The 23226-nt window shown below is 49.0% G+C and overlaps 1 protein-coding gene across 6 annotated transcripts in view; it reads left to right on the top strand.

The window, feature by feature from the left end:
• Positions 1 to 23226, top strand: part of LOC118382906 (transcription initiation factor TFIID subunit 4) — a 188399-nt gene that overhangs the window by 7887 nt on the left and 157286 nt on the right. For 4 of the 6 annotated variants that reach the window (XM_052484436.1, XM_052484429.1, XM_052484428.1 and 1 more), the window contains exons 3-6: positions 20186 to 20299; positions 20843 to 21007; positions 21289 to 21411; positions 22124 to 22213. In XM_052484436.1, the coding sequence (XP_052340396.1) occupies positions 20186 to 20299; positions 20843 to 21007; positions 21289 to 21411; positions 22124 to 22213 (492 nt within the window). The remainder of the gene's footprint in view (positions 1 to 20185; positions 20300 to 20842; positions 21008 to 21288; positions 21412 to 22123; positions 22214 to 23226) is intronic. The other 2 variants (XM_052484438.1, XM_052484437.1) reach the window with 2 other exon arrangements.

The following is a 23226-nucleotide window of genomic DNA, read 5'->3' as shown; positions in this document are numbered from 1 at the left end:
CCTCTGAGACAATTGGAATAGATTTATGGTTGTCGTTACACTTTACATTATGTCCTTCTGGTAACTGTAATTGCTGTAGTAACAACATTGTATTTGTATGCGTATAGTGTAAACTGTGATCTGAAACTAGTGAACAAAATATAATCTATCTGACTTACATTATGTCAGTTTAGACATGTAGCATTTGTCAGGTCTTTGCCGATTGAGCTTTTTTCCAGACAGGTCTGTATTTGACACAAACATTTGTATTGTGTTTTTATGTGTAATTATATAGTATTATTTTGATAGAGCAGTAGCTCTGGATTAAGAACCTTATTTGAATGAATCTTCCGGGTCTCCTGTTTTCAAAATTTTATGTGCTGGTAAATATTTCATAGAAATGTGCTTATTATCACCTGTGTAAATGTTATTAATTGTAGTGGTGATTTTAGCATGTTAATCTTGGTGGGGCAAATGCTTTTTAATGTTTTTACATGCCAGAAAAGCCACTACACAACACTAAACAATACATTAATTGCACTATAAAGGTGACAAACGGTGCCCACAAACTGTTAGGGCCTTCATAAAGCTGTCCCAACAGCAGAGCTTTCTTTTCAGCACAATGGAGTGAATCCTTTCCACTGCCACACCTGGCTATCAGCGGAGCCTTGTCTGGCAGCTAAACAGTTAATTCAGCCTCATTTACTGCCTTTTTAAAAAACATAGCTCATATGTCTGACTTGCTTAAAAAAAATGTGGTTTCTACTGAAAATTGAGATGTACAAACTATGGCATAAGGGAATGATGAGCTGATAAGAGGCAGTCCGTCCTTTCGATTAAGACATTAAAGAGCGAGCTAAGAAGGACATAGTCAATATATCTATTTGTTCAGCACTTTTGAAATGTACAGCGACAGAATTCAGAACATAGGCCTTTCTTACAGTTTCATACACCAAGTCAGAACTATAGAATAAATAAAGGAGGCATATAAACAGACAATGAAATCTCTTACAATATTCAAGGATATTTCTCTAAAACAGGCTATAGGCTCCATGTGCACCACCAGTTATGAGGGGGTGCATATTGGCTACTAACAGCTTACTACACAACATACACTTAGTATCACTGTCTTAGCTACAGTATACAGTTGAAGTCGGAAGTTTACATACACCTTAGCCAAATATATTTAAACTCAGTTTTTCCACAATTTCTGACATTTAATTCTAGTACAAATTCCCTGTCTTAGGTCAGTTAGGATCACCACTTTATTTTAAGAGTGTGAAATGTCAGAATAATTGTGGAGAGAATTATTTATTTAAGCTTTTATTTATTTCATCACCTTCCCAGTGGTTCAGAAGTTTGCATACACTCAATTAGTATTTGGTAGCATTGCCTTTAAATTGTTTAACTTGGGTCAGATGTTTCGGGTAACCTTCCACAAGCTTCCCACAATAAGTTGGGTGAAATTTGGCCCATTCCTCCCGACAGAGCTGGTGTAACTGAGTCAGGTTTGTAGGTCTCCTTGCTCGAACACGCTTTTTCAGTTCTGCCCACAAATTTTCTATAGGATTGAGGTCAGAGCTTTGTGATGGCCACTCCAATACCTTGACTTTGTTGTCCTTAAGCCATTTTGCGACAACTTTGGAAGTCTGCTTGGGGTCCTTTGCGACCAAGCTTCAACTTCCTGACTGATGTCTTGAGATGTTGCTTCAATATATCCACAAAATTTTCCTACCTCATGATGCCATCATGCACCTGTCCCTCCTGCAGCAAAGCACCCCCACAACATGATGCTGCCACCCCCGTGCTTCCCGGTTGGGATGGTGTTCTTCAGCTTGCAAGCATCCCCCTTTTCCTCCAAACATAACAGTGGTCATTATGGCCAAACAGTTCTATTTTTGTTTCATCAGACCAGAGGACATTTCTCCAAAAAGTACAATCTTTGTCCCCATGTGCAGTTGCAAACCTCAGCCTGGCTTTTTTATGGCAGGTTTTGGAGCAGTGGCTTCTTCCTTGCTGAGCGGCCTTTCAGGTTATGTCAATATAATGACTTGTTTTACTGTGGATATAGATACTTTTGGATCTGTTTCCTCCAGCATCTTCTCAAGGTCCTTTGCTGTTGTTCTGGGATTGATTTGCACTTTTCGCACCACAGTACGTTCATCTCTAGGAGACAGAACACAGCCAACACTGAAGTCTTGGCTGATTTCTTTAGATTTTCCCATGATGTCAAGCAAAGAGGCACTGAGTTTGAAGGTAGGCCTTGAATACATCCACAGGTACACCTCCAATTGACTCAAATTATGTCAATTAGCCTATCAGAAGCTTCTAAAGCTATGACATCAGTTTCTGGAATTTTCCAAGCTGTTTAAAGGCACAGTCAACTTAGTGTATGTGAACTTCTGACCCAGTGGAATTGTGATACAGTGATATTATAAGTGAAAAATTCTGTAAACATTGTCTGTAAACATTTGTAGGAAAAATGTATTGTGTCATGCAAGAAGTAGATGTCTTAACCGACTTGCCAAAATTATAGTTTGTTAACAAGAAATTTGTGGAGTGGTTGAAAAACGAGTTTTAATGACTCCAACCTAAGTGTGTCCAACCTCCAACCTATGTCGACTTCCGAGTTCAACTGTACATATCTCCCTGGGATATTACATAATTTATGCAGTAGCATACAATACATTTTTGGACTCAACATTGTTGTGCTGTGCTCACTGAACAGGAAGGTGGCGCATCGGTCCTTCTTGTCGGCAAATTCTGTCATAAAACTTTGTCATCAAAGTCTGGCATTCTCTGGAATTATGGTGCTTTCAAGACAACTGGGAACTCGGAAAAAACAAGGTTGAATCATTACGTCAGTGATCTTCAGGTCGGAGCTCTAGAAAGAGGCCCAAGTTCCCAACTTGGAATTCCTGGTTGGATGACCGTTCAAAACTTATTTTTCCCATCTGAGCTCGTTTTTTCTGTGTTCCCAGTTGTCTTGAACTCACTGATGACTGAGATTGTTTTGTTTCCAGTTTCCAGTTGTTTTGAACAGCATTGACAGCATGGCCAGTGTATTCAACCTTTTGTGGCCCATGGTATTGCATGTGAATGTTTATCCTTTTAAGCTTGGAAATTAGACCCTTAAACCCAGACTTGGACCACAACACCCTCTCCACCGAATAGCAGGCAGAGGGAGTAAAATAAGGATTGCTTTTAAACGCTTGCAGTTAGCCACTGATTCCTTCCAAACTACTCATTGTTGAATTTGCGATTTCCAACTTGTTGTGTAATGTTTATGTCCAATGGGCGATAATCACCGATACGTTTTAGCTATAATTTCCGTTCATATGACAATGATTGAAAAAGATTTGCCAGTAGATTGTCGACGTGATTCATGATGATGACTGCTTGCCTCACTTGCTAGCTAAGATTTTGAAAGTATGATGTTGACATGATCAGTCCAATCCAAGCTATGGTAGATATAGCGTAACGTGATTTGAAGTCCTTTTATATGTGGCGACCTTGAGCCACACTTGGATGGGCACTTCATCATGTAAATCTATGGCAGCACCCAAGGGGGCTTGAACTGCCTTGGTCACCCTGTAGGTTCTGAGGTGACATTGTGTCCCATGAGTGACAGAACACTGAGCCAATCACAGTGCAACGAGAGAAGATTACCAACGCCTACCCTCTGTATTTTCTGCTGGCTGCCGCTCCACCACAGAAAAAGCTGAGCAAGGCTGAAACACATGCATTTTGGAACTGCCTTACTCAAGAAAGAAAAAAGAGACCATGTTTGTATGCGGCTTTATTTTTTAATATATTTTTTTGCATTGTTTGCAAACTGATATGTGACACGTATTAATGACAAAATAACATGCCAAACAGGCAACTAATTATTTATTTTAAAAATATGTCATCGCTGATTCATTGTGAAGCTTATTGTATTGAATCGATATTGTATTGTCATATATTTTTACGACTCTTGTTGGACAACTTGTCAGTAGACGTGTCTGTTGAACTTGACTGTGCTTAACAAAAGTTTATTTTGTATACTCTGTTGTCGAAGTGTCAACTTTCAACAGAAAGGGTTTGTGGAATGGCAATTTGACGTGCCAATATGAGATATCCTGTCTGGTACCTGCAGGCAATAACATATAAATTCCACCAGGGGGCAGCATTTCCGTGACATGCACAATTCAGCTGAACAAAAGAGCATTGCAATACCTTTGATTACCATTGTGTGTCATTATACCTGTATTTAGCCTCTATTTCTGTGTGATTGCAAGTCGATGGATTGTTACTCATTTGAAAAATAATAGCATTATAAAATAGATATATGAGAATTACAAGGTAAAATGGTAATTGCATTGTAGTAACCTAAGTACGTGTTTGTTACTGGAGGACAACTCAAGACACTATGGTACCAGTATGCTCAGACTTGGCATATAATTACTTTCACATGAGCCGTAGAAATTAAGACGGTTATCTTTGAGTTGCTGAACTTGTTACCCTTCTTCCTACCGGTTCATCCTGAGATAAACACTGTAACAAGTTATTGCAGAGTTGGTTGTGATAGTGATTTAGGCTCAGAGTGAATCGAAAGTTCAAAACTGTCACTGATAGCAGATTAGTGAGCTGCCAGCATTGACATAAACATCAACACATGAAATGAAGAGGAGCTGGAATATGAAAGGGAATGGTGTTTATTCCTGTGCTCCTCTCCTCTCTGTCAGGCTGTCTGTCTCTCCTGTGAGGGAAAACGGAAGGCATTTCGAGCCGAGCTCCTTCCTTCGACAAGTGTTAAATCATTCATCATCCAACTGCCTGATTGATTTAAAAAGCTAACAATGCTTTAGCTGGTGAATGAGAATGTGTTAGGAAGGCATGGCTGGCGGGGTGAGGCTCTTCCACCCTTGTGAGCCCCATTCTCTTCCCCCCTAACTGCACATTCTTTGAGCCCTCAAAACTTTCTGCTAAGGAGAGACTCGAAGGGAGGGGCCCTCTTCATCTAACCCCTTCCCCTCTTCATTCTCCTCTTTCCTGTCTCCCATCTCCCCTCTCTCGGGTTGGCCCTGTGTGTGTGTGTGTGTGTGTGTGTGTGTGTGTGTGTGTGTGTGTGTGTGTGTGTGTGTGTGTGTGTGTGTGTGTGTGTGTGTGTGTGTGTGTGTGTGTGTGTGTGTGTCCGTACGTGCGTGCGTGCTTCATTGAGTGAACCACTGCTGTCATTAGCTGGCCAACTTTCTTGGAGAGAAATGAAATAGGTCTCTTCCTACACATTATTTGAAGCAGCCGCTCTGAGTCGACACCAAGCATGTCAATCATCAGACTGACAGCACTTCCACCTGAGAGCTGACCTTAATGTCTCCCTGTTGTTCACTTTGTATACAGTGGGGCAAAAAAGTATTTAGTCAGCCACCAATTGTGCAAGTTCTCCCACTTAAAAAGATGAGAGAGGCATGTAATTTTCATCATAGGTACACTTCAACTATGACAGACAAAATGGGGGAGGTCCAGAAAATCACATTGTAGAATTTTTTAATGAATTTATTTGCAGATTATGGTGGAAAATAAGTATTTGGTCACCAACAAACAAGCAAGATTTCTGGCTCTCACAGACCTATAACTTCTTCTTTAAGAGGCTCCTCTGTCCTCCACTCGTTACCTGTATTAATGGCACCTGTTTGAACTTGTTATCAGTATAAAAGACACCTGTCCACAACCTCAAACAGTCACACTCCAAACTCCACTATGGCCAAGACCAAAGAGCTGTCAAAGGACACCAGAAACAAAATTGTAGACCTGCACCAGGCTGGGAAGACTGAATATGCAATAGGTAAGCAGCTTGGTTTGAAGAAATCAACTGTGGGAGCAATTATTAGGAAATGGAAGACATACAAGACCACTGATAATCTCCCTCGATCTGGGGCTCCATGCAAGATCTCACCCCGTGGGGTCAAAATGATCACAAGAACAGTGAGAAAAATCTCAGAACCACACGGGGGGACCTAGTGAATGACCTGCAGAGAGCTGGGACCAAAGTAGCAAAGCCTACCATCAGTAACACACTACGCCGCCAGGGACTCAAATCCTGCAGTGCCAGACGTGTCCCCCTGCTTAAGCCAGTACACGTCCAGGCCCGTCTGAAGTTTGCTAGAGAGCATTTGGATGATCCAGAAGAAGATTGGGAGAATGTCATATGGTCAGATGAAACCAAAATATAACTTTTTGGTAAAAACTCAACTCGTCGTGTTTGGAGGACAAAGAATGCTGAGTTGCATTCAAAAAACACCATACCTACTGTGAAGCATGGGGGTGGAAACATCATGCTTTGGGGCTGGGGCCATGTATCGTGAGATTTTGAGTGAAAACCTCCTTCCATCAGCAAGGGCATTGAAGATGAAACGTGGCTGGGTCTTTCAGCATGACAATGATCCCAAACACACTGCCCGGGCAACGAAGGAGTGGCTTCGTACGAAGCATTTCAATGTCCTGGAGTGGCCAAGCCAGAAAATCTTTGGAGGGAGTTGAAAGTCCGTGTTGCCCAGCAACAGCCCCAAAACATCACTCTTCTAGAGGAGATCTGCATGGAGGAATGGGCCAAAATACCAGCAATAGTGTGTGAAAACCTTGTGAAGACTTACAGGAAACGTTTGACCTCTGTCATTGCCAACAAAGGGCATATAACAAAGTATTGAGATAAACTTTTGTTATTGACCAAATACTTATTTTCCACCATAATTTGCAAATAAATTCATTAAAAATTCTACAATGTGATTTTCTGGATTTGTTTTCTCATTTTGTCTGTCATAGTTAAAGTGTACCTATGATAAAAATTATAGGCCTCTCTCATCTTTTTAAGTGGGAGAACTTGCACAATTGGTGGCTGACGAAATACTTTTTTGCCCCACTGTATGTATATATACGTGAGAGCTGAGGGCCAGGGACAGAAGGCCTCATCCCCTCCGACCCCTCCTGGTGGCAAGCCTGGTCCAGGCTGGCAGAGTGGGCTGTATGCCGGTACCGCCATGGGGCACCAGCATGGTACTATGTTACTTAGTGCCCAACCACAGCCCTCCTACCAGCATGGTACTGTGTTACTTAATGCCCAACCACAGCCCTCCTACCAGCATGGTACTATGTTACTTAGTGCCCAACCACAGCCGTCCTACCAGCATGGTACTATGTTACTTAATGCCCAACCACAGCCCTCCTACCAGCATGGTACTATGCTACTTAATGCCCAACCACTGCCCTCCTATCAGCATGGTACTATGTTACTTAGTGCCCAACCACTGCCCTCCTATCAGCATGGTACTATGTTACTTAGTGCCCAACCACAGCCCTCCTATCAGCATGGTACTATGTTACTTCATGCCCAACCACTGCCCTCCTATCAGCATGGTACTATGTTACTTAGTGCCCAACCACTGCCCTCCTATCAGCATGATACTATGTTACTTAGTGCCCAACCACTGCCCTCCTATCAGCATGGTACTATGTTACTTAGTGCCCAACCACTGCCCTCCTATCAGCATGGTACTATGTTACTTAGTGCCCAACCACAGCCCTCCTATCAGCATGATACTATGTTACTTAGTGCCCAACCACAGCCCTCCTATCAGCATGGTACTATGTTACTTAATGCCCAACCACAGCCCTCCTATCAGCATGGTACTATGTTACTTAATGCCCAACCACAGCCCTCCTATCAGCATGGTACTATGTTACTTAATGCCCAACCACTGCCCTCCTATCAGCATGGTACTATGTTACTTAATGCCCAACCACAGCCCTCCTATCAGCATGGTACTATGATACTTAATGCCCAACCACAGCCCTCCTATCAGCATGGTACTATGCTACTTAATGCCCAACCACAGCCCTCCTATCAGCATGGTACTATGCTACTTAATGCCCAACCACAGCCCTCCTACCAGCATGGTACTATGTTACTTAGTGCCCAACCACAGCCCTCCTACCAGCATGGTACTATGTTACTTAGTGCCCAACCACAGCCCTCCTACCAGCATGGTGCTGTGTTACTTAGTGCCCAACCACAGCCCTCCTATCAGCATGGTACTATGTTACTTAGTGCCCAACCACAGCCCTCCTATCAGCATGGTACTATGTTACTTAGTGCCCAACCACAGCCCTCCTATCAGCATGGTACTATGTTACCTAGTGCCCAACCACTGCCCTCCTATCAGCATGGTACTATGTTACTTAGTGCCCAACCACAGCCCTCCTATCAGCATGGTACTATGTTACTTAGTGCCCAACCACTGCCCTCCTATCAGCATGGTACTATGTTACTTAGTGCCCAACCACTGCCCTCCTATCAGCATGGTACTATGTTACTTAGTGCCCAACCACAGCCCTCCTATCAGCATGGTACTATGTTACTTCATGCCCAACCACTGCCCTCCTATCAGCATGGTACTATGTTACTTAGTGCCCAACCACTGCCCTCCTATCAGCATGGTACTATGTTACTTAGTGCCCAACCACTGTCCTCCTATCAGCATGGTACTATGTTACTTAGTGCCCAACCACTGCCCTCCTATCAGCATGGTACTATGTTACTTAGTGCCCAACCACAGCCCTCCTATCAGCATGATACTATGTTACTTAGTGCCCAACCACAGCCCTCCTATCAGCATGGTACTATGTTACTTAGTGCCCAACCACAGCCCTCCTATCAGCATGGTACTATGTTACTTAGTGCCCAACCACAGCCCTCCTATCAGCATGGTACTATGTTACTTAGTGCCCAACCACAGCCCTCCTATCAGCATGGTACTATGTTACTTAGTGCCCAACCACTGCCCTCCTATCAGCATGGTACTATGTTACTTAGTGCCCAACCACAGCCCTCCTATCAGCATGATACTATGTTACTTAGTGCCCAACCACAGCCCTCCTATCAGCATGGTACTATGCTACTTAATGCCCAACCACAGCCCTCCTATCAGCATGGTACTATGCTACTTAATGCCCAACCACAGCCCTCCTATCAGCATGGTACTATGTACTATGTTACTTAATGCCCAACCACAGCCCTCCTATCAGCATGGTACTATGTTACTTAATGCCCAACCACAGCCCTCCTATCAGCATGGTACTATGCTACTTAATGCCCAACCACTGCCCTCCTATCAGCATGGTACTATGTTACTTAATGCCCAACCACAGCCCTCCTATCAGCATGGTACTATGTTACTTAATGCCCAACCACAGCCCTCCTATCAGCATGGTACTATGTTACTTAATGCCCAACCACAGCCCTCCTATCAGCATGGTACTATGCTACTTAATGCCCAACCACAGCCCTCCTATCAGCATGGTACTATGTTACTTAGTGCCCAACCACAGCCCTCCTATCAGCATGGTACTATGTTACTTCATGCCCAACCACAGCCCTCCTACCAGCATGGTACTATGTTACTTAGTGCCCAACCACAGCCCTCCTATCAGCATGGTACTATGTTACTTAGTGCCCAACCACAGCCCTCCTATCAGCATGGTACTATGTTACTTAGTGCCCAACCACAGCCCTCCTATCAGCATGGTACTATGTTACCTAGTGCCCAACCACTGCCCTCCTATCAGCATGGTACTATGTTACTTAGTGCCCAACCACAGCCCTCCTATCAGCATGGTACTATGTTACTTAGTGCCCAACCACTGCCCTCCTATCAGCATGGTACTATGTTACTTAGTGCCCAACCACTGCCCTCCTATCAGCATGGTACTATGTTACTTAGTGCCCAACCACAGCCCTCCTATCAGCATGGTACTATGTTACTTCATGCCCAACCACTGCCCTCCTATCAGCATGGTACTATGTTACTTAGTGCCCAACCACTGCCCTCCTATCAGCATGGTACTATGTTACTTAGTGCCCAACCACAGCCCTCCTATCAGCATGATACTATGTTACTTAGTGCCCAACCACTGTCCTCCTATCAGCATGGTACTATGTTACTTAGTGCCCAACCACAGCCCTCCTATCAGCATGATACTATGTTACTTAGTGCCCAACCACAGCCCTCCTATCAGCATGGTACTTACTATGTTACTTAGTGCCCAACCACAGCCCTCCTATCAGCATGATACTATGTTACTTAGTGCCCAACCACTGCCCTCCTATCAGCATGGTACTATGTTACTTAGTGCCCAACCACTGCCCTCCTATCAGCATGGTACTATGTTACTTAGTGCCCAACCACAGCCCTCCTATCAGCATGATACTATGTTACTTAGTGCCCAACCACAGCCCTCCTATCAGCATGGTACTATGTTACTTAGTGCCCAACCACAGCCCTCCTATCAGCATGGTACTATGTTACTTAGTGCCCAACCACAGCCCTCCTATCAGCATGGTACTATGTTACTTAGTGCCCAACCACAGCCCTCCTATCAGCATGGTACTATGTTACTTAGTGCCCAACCACTGCCCTCCTATCAGCATGGTACTATGTTACTTAGTGCCCAACCACAGCCCTCCTATCAGCATGGTACTATGTTACTTAGTGCCCAACCACAGCCCTCCTATCAGCATGGTACTATGTTACTTAGTGCCCAACCACTGCCCTCCTATCAGCATGGTACTATGTTACTTAGTGCCCAACCACTGCCCTCCTATCAGCATGGTACTATGTTACTTAGTGCCCAACCACAGCCCTCCTATCAGCATGGTACTATGTTACTTCATGCCCAACCACTGCCCTCCTATCAGCATGGTACTATGTTACTTAGTGCCCAACCACAGCCCTCCTATCAGCATGGTACTATGTTACTTAGTGCCCAACCACAGCCCTCCTATCAGCATGATACTATGTTACTTAGTGCCCAACCACTGTTACTTAGTGCCCAACCACAGCCCTCCTATCAGCATGGTACTATGTTACTTAGTGCCCAACCACAGCCCTCCTATCAGCATGGTACTATGTTACTTAGTGCCCAACCACAGCCCTCCTATCAGCATGGTACTATGTTACTTAGTGCCCAACCACAGCCCTCCTATCAGCATGATACTATGTTACTTAGTGCCCAACCACTGCCCTCCTATCAGCATGGTACTATGTTACTTAGTGCAACCACAGCCCTCCTATCAGCATGATACTATGTTACCCAACCACAGTGCATGGTAATGTTACTTAATGCCCAACCACAGCCCTCCTATCAGCATGGTACTATGCTACTTAATGCCCAACCACAGCCCTCCTATCAGCATGGTACTATGTTACTTAGTGCCCAACCACTGCCCTCCTATCAGCATGGTACTATGTTACTTAGTGCCCAACCACAGCCCTCCTATCAGCATGGTACTATGTTACTTAGTGCCCAACCACAGCCCTCCTATCAGCATGGTACTATGTTACTTAGTGCCCAACCACAGCCCTCCTATCAGCATGGTACTATGTTACTTAGTGCCCAACCACAGCCCTCCTATCAGCATGGTACTATGTTACTTAGTGCCCAACCACTGCCCTCCTATCAGCATGGTACTATGTTACTTAGTGCCCAACCACTGCCCTCCTATCAGCATGGTACTATGTTACTTAGTGCCCAACCACAGCCCTCCTACCAGCATGGTACTGTGTTACTATAGTGCAACCACTGCCCTCCTATCAGCATGGTACTGTGTTACTTAGTGCCCAACCACAGCCCTCCTATCAGCATGGTACTATGTTACTTAGTGCCCAACCCTGCCCTCCTATCAGCATGGTACTATGTTACTTAGTGCCCAACCACTGCCCTCCTATCAGCATGGTACTATGTTACTTACCACTGCCCTTATCAGCATGGTACTATGTTACTTATGCCCAACCACAGCCCTCCTATCAGCATGGTACTATGTTACTTAGTACCAGCATGGTACAGCCCCCTCCTATCAGCATGGTACTATGTTACTTAGTGCCCAACCACAGCCCTCCTATCAGCATGGTACTATGTTACTTAGTGCCCAAACCCAGCCCTCCTACCAGCATGGTACTGTGTTACTTAGTGCCCAACCCCTGCCCTCCTACCAGCATGGTACTGTGTTACTTAGTGCACAGCCCCAGCCCTCCTACCAACATGGTACTGTGTTACTTAGTGCCCAGCCCTCCTACCAGCATGGCACTGGGTTACTTAGTGCCCAAACCCAGCCCTCCTACCAGCATGGTACTGTGTTACGTAGTGCCCAACCCCAGCCCTCCTACCAGCATGGTACTGTGTTACTTAGTGCCCAGCCCCAGCCCTCCTACCAACATGGTACTGTGTTACTTAGTGCCCAAACCCAGCCCTCCTACCAGCATGGTACTGTGTTACGTAGTGCCCAACCCCAGCCCTCCTACCAGCATGGTACTGTGTTACTTAGTGCCCAGCCCCAGCCCTCCTACCAACATGGTACTGTGTTACTTAGTGCCCAGCCCTCCTACCAGCATGGCACTGTGTTACTTAGTGCCCAACCCCAGCCCTCCTACCAGCATGGTACTGTGTTACTTAGTACCCAGCCCTCCTACCAGCATGGTACTGTGTTACTTAGTGCTCAGCCACAGCCCTCCTACCAGCATGGTACTGTGTTACTTAGTGCACAACACTTCTACCAGCATGGTACTGTGTTACTTAGTGCACAGCCCTCCTACCAGCATGGTACTGTGTTACTTAGTGCACAACCCTCCTACAGCATGGTACTGTGTAACTTAGTGCACAACCCTCCTACCAGCATGGTACTGTGTTACTTAGTGCACAGCCCTCCTACCAGCATGGTACTGTGTAACTGGTAGTGCCCATAGCCCTCCTACCAGCATGGTACTGTGTTACTTAGTGCACAGCCCTCCTACCAGCATGGTACTGTTGTAACTTAGTGCACAGCCCTCCTACCAGCATGGTACTGTGTTTACTTAGTGCACAGCCCTCCTACCAGCATGGTACTGTGTTACTTAGTGCCCAGCCCCAGACCTCCTACCAGCATGGTACTGTGTTACTTAGTGCCCAACCCCAGCCCTCCTACCAGCATGGTACTGTGTTACTTAGTACCCAGCCCTCCTACCAGCATGGTACTGTGTTACTTAGTGCTCAGCCACAGCCCTCCTACCAGCATGGTACTGTGTTACTTAGTGCACAACACTTCTACCAGCATGGTACTGTGTTACTTAGTGCACAGCCCTCCTACCAGCATGGTACTTTGTTAGTTGTTGTCCAGCCATAGCCCTCCTACCAGCATGGTACTGTGTTACTTAGTGCACAGCCCTCCTACCAGCATGGTACTGTATTACTTAGTGCACAACCCTCCTACCAGCATGGTACTGTGTTACTTAGTGCACAACCCTCCTACCAGCATGGTACTGTGTTACTTAGTGCACAGCCCTCCTACCAGCATGGTACTGTGTAACTTAGTGCATAGCCCTCCTACCAGCATGGTACTGTGTTACTTAGTGCACAGCCCTCCTACCAGCATGGTACTGTGTAACTTAGTGCACAGCCCTCCTACCAGCATGGTACTGTGTTACTTGGTGCACAGCCCTCCTACCAGCATGGTACTGTGTAACTTAGTGCACAGCCCTCCTACCAGCATGGTACTGTGTAACTTAGTGCACAACCCTCCGACCAGCATGGTACTGTGTTACTTAGTGCACAACCTACCAGCATGGTACTGTGTAACTTAGTTCACAGCCCTCCTACCAGCATGGTACTGTGTTACTTAGTGCACAACCCTTCTACCAGCATGGTACTGTGTTACTTAGTGCACAGCCCTCCTACCAGCATGGTACTGTGTTACTTAGTGCACAGCCCTCCTACCAGCATGGTACTGTGTAACTTAGTGCACAACCCTCCTACCAGCATGGTACTGTGTTACTTAGTTCACAGCCCTCCTACTAGCATGGTACTGTGTTACTTAGTGCACAGCCCTTCTACCAGCATGGTACTGTGTTACTTAGTGCACAGCCCTCCTACCAGCATGGTACTGTGTTACTTAGTGCACAGCCCTCCTACCAGCATGGTACTGTGTTACTTAGTGCACAGCCCTCCTACCAGCATGGTACTGTGTTACTTAGTGCACAGCCCTCCTACCAGCATGGCACTGTGTTACTTAGTACCCAGCCCTCCTACCAGCATGGTACTGTGTTACTTAGTGCACAGCCCTCCTACCAGCATGGTACTGTGTTACTTAGTGCACAGCCCTCCTACCAGCATGGTACTGTGTTACTTAGTGCACAGCCCTCCTACCAGCATGGTACTGTGTTACTTAGTGCACAGCCCTCCTACCATCATGGTACTGTGTAACTTAGTGCACAACCCTCCTACCAGCATGGTACTGTGTAACTTAGTGCACAGCCCTCCTACCAGCATGGTACTGTGTTACTTAGTGCACAGCCCTCCTACCAGCATGGTACTGTGTTACTTAGTGCACAGCCCTCCTACCAGCATGGTACTGTGTTACTTAGTGCACAGCCCTCCTACCAGCATGGTACTGTGTAACTTAGTGCACAGCCCTCCTACAAGCATGGTACTGTGTTACTTAGTGCACAGCCCTCCTACCAGCATGGTACTGTGTTACTTAGTGCCCAGCCCCAGACCTCCTACCAGCATGGCACTGTGTTACTTAGTACCCAGCCCTCCTACCAGCATGGTACTGTGTTATGTACTTAGTGCACAGCCCTCCTACCAGCATGGTACTGTGTTACTTAGTGCACAGCCCTCCTACCAGCATGGTACTGTGTTACTTAGTGCACAGCCCTCCTACCATCATGGTACTGTGTAACTTAGTGCACAACCCTCCTACCAGCATGGTACTGTGTTACTTAGTGCACAGCCCTCCTACCAGCATGGTACTGTGTTACTTAGTGCACAGCCCTCCTACCAGCATGGTACTGTGTAACTTAGTGCACAGCCCTCCTACCAGCATGGTACTGTGTTACTTAGTGCACAGCCCTCCTACCAGCATGGTACTGTGTAACTTAGTGCACAGCCCTCCTACCAGCATGGTACTGTGTTACTTAGTGCACAGCCCTCCTACCAGCATGGTACTGTGTAACTTAGTGCACAGCCCTCCTACCAGCATGGTACTGTGTTACTTAGTGCACAGCCCTCCTACCAGCATGGTACTGTGTTACTTAGTGCACAGCCCTCCTACCAGCATGGTACTGTGTTACTTAGTGCACAGCCCTCATACCAGCATGGTACTGTGTTACTTAGTTCACAGCCCTCCTACTAGCATGGTACTGTGTAACTTAGTGCACAACCCTTCTACCAGCATGGTACTGTGTTACTTAGTGCACAACCCTCCTACCAGCATGGTACTGTGTTACTTAGTGCACAGCCCTCCTACCAGCATGGTACTTTGTTAGTTGTTGTCCAGCCATAGCCCTCCTACCACCATGGTACTGTGTTACTTAGTGCCCAACCTCCCTCTCACTGTCTGCCCTGTTGCTATGAAGAGAGGCTTCTGTCTTGACAGTGGGTACAATAATCTGGATTGTCCAGTAAAGGACTGTGCAGTGATGAGTCATTACAAATTCTAGGGATGTACCAATATCGGATTGATTCTTGGCTGAAACAATAACAGATATTTCACACCGATATGGCAAAAAAACAAGTTTGCACATTAGCAAGCAAAGGACACTGATTCATTCATATTAGTTGTGACCTTCATTGAATTAGAGGAACTTATTTAGTCCTTCCCTTTGAATAGTATTACTGTACCTCACCCTCGGCATCAGCATCACAGTGTTTTCTCTTCTGTTCATCTCTGGATCAGATCAGATCCTCTCTGTTTCATCCTGTGGATCCACAGTGATTTACTGTCACTTCCTACTATAATGACCTTTCTCCTCCACGTCTTCAGGGCATGTTGCACTTCTCCTTCTCCTCGTCTTGAAGGCACATTGCTTTTGTGTTTTCTCTCTGTCCCCTCTCTCTGTCATTCTCTCTCTCCTTCTTCATCCCCCCACCTCTGACCCTGTCTCACCTGCCCCTCCTGCACTGCCCCTGTCTCTCCTGCACTGACCCTGCCTCTCCTGCACTGACCCTGTCTCTCCTGCACTGACCCTGTCTCTCCTGCACTGACCCTGTCTCTCCTGCACTGACCCTGTCTCTCCTGCACTGACCCTGTCTCTCCTGCACTGACCCTGTCTCTCCTGCACTGACCCTGTCTCTCCTGCACTGACCCTGTCTCTCCTGCACTGACCCTGTCTCTCCTGCACTGACCCTGTCTCTCCTGCACTGACCCTGTCTCTCCTGCACTGACCCTGTCTCTCCTGCACTGACCCTGTCTCTCCTGCACTGACCCTGTCTCTCCTGCATTGACCCTGTCTCTCCTGCACTGACCCTGTCTCTCCTGCATTGACCCTGTCTCTCCTGCACTGACCCTGTCTCTCCTGCACTGACCCTGTCCCTCCTGCACTGACCTTGTCTCTCCTGCATTGACCCTGTCTCTCCTGCATTGACCCTGTCTCTCCTGCATTGACCCTGTCTCTCCTGCACTGACCTTGTCTCTCCTGCACTGACCCTGTCTCTCCTGCATTGACCCAGTCTCTCCTGCACTGACCTTGTCTCTCCTGCATTGACCCTGTCTCTCCTGCACTGACCCTGTCTCTCCTGCACTGACCCTGTCTCTCCTGCACTGACCCTGTCTCTCCTGACCCTGTCTCTCCTGCACTGACCCTGTCTCTCCTGCACTGACCCTGTCTCTCCTGCATTGACCCTGTCTCTCCTGCACTGACCCTGTCTCTCCTGCATTGACCCCATGTCTCTCCTGCACTGACCCTGTCTCTCCTGCACTGACCCTGTCCCTCCTGCACTGACCTTGTCTCTCCTGCATTGACCCTGTCTCTCCTGCATTGACCCTGTCTCTCCTGCATTGACCCTGTCTCTCCTGCACTGACCTTGTCTCTCCTGCACTGACCCTGTCTCTCCTGCATTGACCCAGTCTCTCCTGCACTGACCTTGTCTCTCCTGCACTGACCCTGTCTCTCCTGCACTGACCCTGTCTCTCCTGCATTGACCCTGTCTCTCCTGCACTGACCCTGTCTCTCCTGCATTGACCCTGTCTCTCCTGCACTGACCCTGTCTCTCCTGCACTGACCCTGTCTCTCCTGAACTGACCCTGTCTCTCCTGCACTGACCCTGTCTCTCCTGCACTGACCTTGTCTCTCCTGCACTGACCTTGTCTCTCCTGCACTGACCCTGTCTCTCCTGCATTGACCCTGTCTCTCCTGCACTGACCTTGTCTCTCCTGCACTGACCCTGTCTCTCCTGCATTGACCCTGTCTCTCCTGCACTGACCTTGTCTCTCCTGCACTGACCCTGTCTCTCCTGCACTGACCCTGTCTCTCCTGCACTGACCCTGTCTCTCCTGCATTGACCCTGTCTCTCCTGCACTGACCTTGTCTCTCCTGCACTGACCCTGTCTCTCCTGCACTGACCCTGTCTCTCCTGCATTGACCCTGTCTCTCCTGCACTGACCCTGTCTCTCCTGCACTGACCCTGTCTCTCCTGCACTGACCCTGTCTCTCCTGCACTGACCCTGTCTCTCCTGCACTGACCCTGTCTCTCCTGCACTGACCCAGTCTCTTCTGCATTGACCCTGTCTCTCCTGCATTGACCCTGTCTCTCCTGCACTGACCCTGTCTCTCCTGCACTGACCCTGTCTCTCCTGCACTGACCCTGTCTCTCCTGCACTGACCTTGTCTCTCCTGCACTGACCCTGTCTCTCCTGCACTGACCCTGTCTCTCCTGCACTGACCCTGTCTCTCCTGCACTGACCTTGTCTCTCCTGCACTGACCCTGTCTCTCCTGCACTGACCTTGTCTCTCCTGCACTGACCCTGTCTCTCCTGCACTGACCCTGTCTCTCCTGCACTGACCTTGTCTCTCCTGCACTGACCTTGTCTCTGCTGCACTGACCCTGTCTCTCCTGCACTGACCCTGTCTCTCCTGCACTGACCCTGTCTCTCCTGCACTGACCCTGTCTCTCCTGCACTGACCCTGTCTCTCCTGCACTGACCCTGTCTCTCCTGCGCTGACCCTGCCTCTCCTGCGCTGACCCTGTCTCTCCTGCGCTGACCCTGTCTCTCCTGCACTGACCCTGTCTCTCCTGCACTGACCCTGTCTCTCCTGCACTGACCCTGTCTCTCCTGCACTGACCCTGTCTCTCCTGCACTGACCCTGTCTCTCCTGCACTGACCCTGTCTCTCCTGCACTGACCCTGTCTCTCCTGCACTGACCCTGTCTCTCCTGCACTGACCCTGTCTCTCCTGCATTGACCCTGTCTCTCCTGCACTGACCCTGTCTCTCCTGCACTGACCCTGTCTCTCCTGCATTGACCCTGTCTCTCCTGCACTGACCCTGCCTCTCCTGCACTGACCCTGCCTCTCCTGCACTGACCCTGTCTCTCCTGCACTGACCCTGTCTCTCCTGCACTGACCTTGTCTCTCCTGCACTGACCCTGTCTCTCCTGCACTGACCCTGTCTCTCCTGCACTGACCCTGTCTCTCCTGCACTGACCCTGTCTCTCCTGCACTGACCCTGTCTCTCCTGCACTGACCCTGTCTCTCCTGCACTGACCCTGTCTCTCCTGCACTGACCCTGTCTCTCCTGCACTGACCCTGTCTCTCCTGCACTGACCCTGTCTCTCCTGCACTGACCCTGTCTCTCCTGCACTGACCTTGTCTCTCCTGCACTGACCCTGTCTCTCCTGCACTGACCCTGTCTCTCCTGCACTGACCCTGTCTCTCCTGCACTGACCTTGTCTCTCCTGCACTGACCTTGTCTCTCCTGCACTGACCTTGTCTCTCCTGCACTGACCCTGTCTCTCCTGCACTGACCCTGTCTCTCCTGCACTGACCCTGTCTCTCCTGCACTGACCCTGTCTCTCCTGCACTGACCCTGTCTCTCCTGCACTGACCCTGTCTCTCCTGCACTGACCCTGTCTCTCCTGCACTGACCCTGTCTCTCCTGCACTGACCCTGTCTCTCCTGCACTGACCCTGTCTCTCCTGCACTGACCCTGTCTCTCCTGCACTGACCCTGTCTCTCCTGCACTGACCCTGTCTCTCCTGCACTGACCCTGTCTCTCCTGCACTGACCCTGTCTCTCCTGCACTGACCCTGTCTCTCCTGCACTGACCTTGTCTCTCCTGCATTGACTTTGTCTCTCCTGCACTGACCCTGTCTCTCCTGCACTAACCCTGTCTCTCCTGCACTGACCCTGTCTCTCCTGCACTGACCCTGTCTCTCCTGCACTGACCTTGTCTCTCCTGCACTGACCCTGTCACTCCTGCACTGACCCTGTCTCTCCTGCACTGACCCTGTCTCTCCTGCATTGACCCTGTCTCTCCTGCACTGACCCTGTCTCTCCTGCACTGACCCTGTCTCTCCTGCACTGACCCTGTCTCTCCTGCACTGACCCTGTCTCTCCTGCACTGACCTTGTCTCTCCTGCACTGACCCTGTCTCTCCTGCATTGACCCTGTCTCTCCTGCACTGACCCTGTCTCTCCTGCACTGACCCTGTCTCTCCTGCACTGACCCTGTCTCTCCTGCACTGACCCTGTCTCTCCTGCACTGACCCTGTCTCTCCTGCACTGACCCTGTCTCTCCTGCACTGACCCTGTCTCTCCTGCACTGACCTTGTCTCTCCTGCACTGACCCTGTCTCTCCTGCACTGACCCTGTCTCTCCTGCACTGACCCTGTCTTTCCTGCCTTGACCCTGTCTCTCCTGCACTGACCCTGTCTCTCCTGCACTGACCCTGTCTCTCCTGCACTGACCCTGTCTCTCCTGCACTGACCTTGTCTCTCCTGCACTGACCCTGTCTCTCCTGCATTGACCCTGTCTCTCCTGCACTGACCCTGTCTCTCCTGCACTGACCCTGTCTCTCCTGCATTGACCCTGTCTCTCCTGCACTGACCCTGTCTCTCCTGCACTGACCTTGTCTCTCCTGCATTGACCCTGTCTCTCCTGCACTGACCCTGTCTCTCCTGCATTGACCCTGTCTTTCCTGCATTGACCCTGTCTCTCCTGCACTGACCCTGTCTCTCCTGCATTGACCCTGTCTCTCCTGCACTGACCCTGTCTCTCCTGCACTGACCCTGTTTCTCCTGCATTGACCCTGTCTCTCCTGCATTGACCCCGTCTCTCCTGCATTGACCCTGTCTCTCCTGCATTGACCCTGTCTCTCCTGCACTGACCCTGTCTCTTTTTCTTTCTCTCTGTTTATTTTCTGCAGTCTGTGACCTCTCAGGCTATTCGGCCATGTCCTCCTCCTGTCCAGGCCAAGATGGTGCTGTCTCCCACTCCTAGCCCTGTCCTCCAGATCTCCTCCTCCCCTGCGCCACCTTCTGTGAGCAGACTCTCCACTACAGAACTTGGCATCTCTCCATCCTTCCATCCCTGTCAGACCCTCCTCTTCTACCCATCCCTCCATCCTGTTCCTCTTCTTCCTTCTCCTCTTCCTCTTCCTCCTCCTCCTCACCTTTTTACCAACACAAACTTAGAAGTTGATCTAATCTGGGGGCATCCCATCTGACCCTTTTAACAGAATAGAGAAATAATTATTCAATGATATATTCATTCAAAACTAAATGATTTGTGTATAGCTTGCACTTTACATAGTTTTGTCCAAGACCAGTGGGGGGACACAGGTGGGGGATTACTGGTATGTTTAGGGTTTTCTAGTCAGGTACATCATTATTGGGAGGAGCTGTTTTGCTTGAATGTCCCCCAGTCCCCTCTCCTCCCCTCCTCTCTGTTCAGCAATGTCCACAGAAGTCAGGACACCCGATGTGACAGGAGCGCCGTGCTGTTTCCCTCCTGTTCTCTGTGGCCTTGCTGGAAGCTCCCTTCACGTCCTGTTTATCTCTCTGTCTGCTCCTTGCTCTTCCAGAAGGGCCCCATGGCGCCGGTCGTGGCAGTGACGGCTCCCCAACAGGCCCCCGTGGTGATGGCCCCTCAGGCCCAGGTCCAGGCTGGGGCCCAGGCCGCCTCGCAGCCAGCCCTGCCCCAGCAGACCAGCGCCCCTGTAGCCCCAGGAGCCTCTGTCATCTCCCAGGTCTGCACTCTGCTCTGCTCCAGTCTGCCGGCCTCCTCTGGGCTGGTTAGGCTCCTCAACCCTCAATGCTGTCACAGCTGCCAGCTGGCTGGCTGTGTCACCACCATGGCCATGACCCCACACAGCTGGGCATAGTGGCAGAGCCTCACACACAAACACATGTACATACACTAACACACTCTTCCCCGGTGTCCTCTTCGATCCCCAAACACTGAACGATAGTGTCCTACATATTTATTGTTAAAATCATATCTTTACATGCTTATTTTGCCATTTCCTAGGAGATGCAGGAGAATGTGAAGAAGTGTAAGAACTTCTTGGCCACCCTGATAAAGCTGGCTTCCCACAACTCTCCATCACCTGAGACCTCCAAAAATGTCAAGTCACTGGTCCAGGATTTACTGGTGAGTCTCATTACCGTAACTCGTTATTTTACCTCTACATTACCACATCATTACATTGTTTCTACATTATCTCTACATTACTGTGTTATCAACAGAGAAACATGGAATGCTACTTTCTTTGCCCTACACTCTTAGAAAAAAAGGTACTATATAGAACCGAAAAGGGTTCTTTGTTCACATAAGATAACATTTTGAAGAATGATTTTTGGTTCTAGTTAGAACCCTTTTGATTCTAAGTAGAGCCCTTTACACAGAGGTTATACATGGAACCCAAAATAATTCTACCTGGAACCAAAAAGGCTTCTACCTGGAACCAAAAAGGGTTCTCCTATGGGGAGCCAAATAACTATTTTGGAACCCTTTTTTCTAAAAGTGGAGGAAGAATATTTCTGACATTGACAGGTTGTGTAATGCAATGTATTTCTTCATCTATAGATGGCATCATTAAACTCTATCATGATCCAGAGTGATGCTGTTGTTTAGGATATTATTTATTCAGAGTTGTTAATGAGATGTATCCCAGGGGGATGTTAAAGTGTAAATCAATACGAACACCGTCGATGAGGTGATTTCACCTCATCTCAATGTGCTCAGAAATCACATTGCACATCGCCTCAATCACATGCTCTGCTCTCTGTTGTACAAGTGTGTCACATCACATAACAAGGAGCTGACAGGGTTAATAAACCTTCCTCTCTTCTCCTGCTCACAGGATGCTAAGATTGAGCCTGAGGAGTTCACCAACAGACTGCAGTCAGAGCTCAAGTCGTCTCCTCAGCCCTACCTGGTCCCCTTCCTCAAGGTTTGTACTGTATCTACTCAGGATACATTTGGACACTCCTCGTCATGGATGTAAAAGCATTGGTTGGTGAAAACATTGTCTGGAGGGAGTTTCTACCATTGTAAAATCAATGTAAGAAAGTGTGCAAGTGTACCCTTCAGGAGAAAGGTGGAAAACGTAAAACAGCCAGAGTGGCAGAGGAGAGGCCAGCCCATGTGACCCAGGCAGGGGCCGCTGCCGCAGGGGCCGCTGCCCCTGACTTCAGACTGTGTGTGACAGTGGCCCCTGCAGCTGTCTGTGCCAGTAGCCAGCAGGCCTCTCCAGCCATCCGTGATGAGTGTCACATCATGCCACTGCCACCCAGCCCTCCTTCCCTCCCTGAGCAGAGCCAGCCAGCCACCCAGCCTTCCCTCCCTCCACAGAGCAGAGCCAGCCAGCCCTCCTTCCCTCCCTGAGCAGAGCAGAGCCAGCCAGCCACCCAGCCTTCCCTCCCTGAGCAGAGCAGAGCCAGCCAGCCACCCAGCCTTCCCTCCCTCCACAGAGCAGAGCTAGCCAGCCCTCCTTCCCTCCCTCCACAGAGCAGAGCCAGCCAGCCCTCCTTCCCTCCCTCCACAGAGCAGAGCAGAGCTAGCCAGCCCTCCTTCCCTCCCTCCACAGAGCAGAGCCAGCCAGCCCTCCTTCCCTCCCTCCACAGAGCAGAGCCAGCCAGCCCTCCTTCCCTCCCTGAGCAGAGCAGAGCCAGCCAGCCACCCAGCCTTCCCTCCCTGAGCAGAGCAGAGCCAGCCAGCCACCCAGCCTTCCCTCCCTCCACAGAGCAGAGCTAGCCAGCCCTCCTTCCCTCCCTCCACAGAGCAGAGCCAGCCAGCCCTCCTTCCCTCCCTCCACAGAGCAGAGCAGAGCTAGCCAGCCCTCCTTCCCTCCCTCCACAGAGCAGAGCCAGCCAGCCCTCCTTCCCTCCCTCCACAGAGCAGAGCAGAGCCAGCCAGCCCTCCTTCCCTCCCTCCACAGATCAGAGCAGAGCCAGCCAGCCACCC

This window comes from Oncorhynchus keta, chromosome 2 (genome assembly GCF_023373465.1).
Source record: "Oncorhynchus keta strain PuntledgeMale-10-30-2019 chromosome 2, Oket_V2, whole genome shotgun sequence".
In the NCBI taxonomy this organism is placed as follows: Eukaryota; Metazoa; Chordata; class Actinopteri; order Salmoniformes; family Salmonidae; genus Oncorhynchus; species Oncorhynchus keta.
The sequence above is the reverse complement of the archived record's forward strand: the minus strand, read 5'-3'. Positions and strand labels throughout refer to the sequence as shown.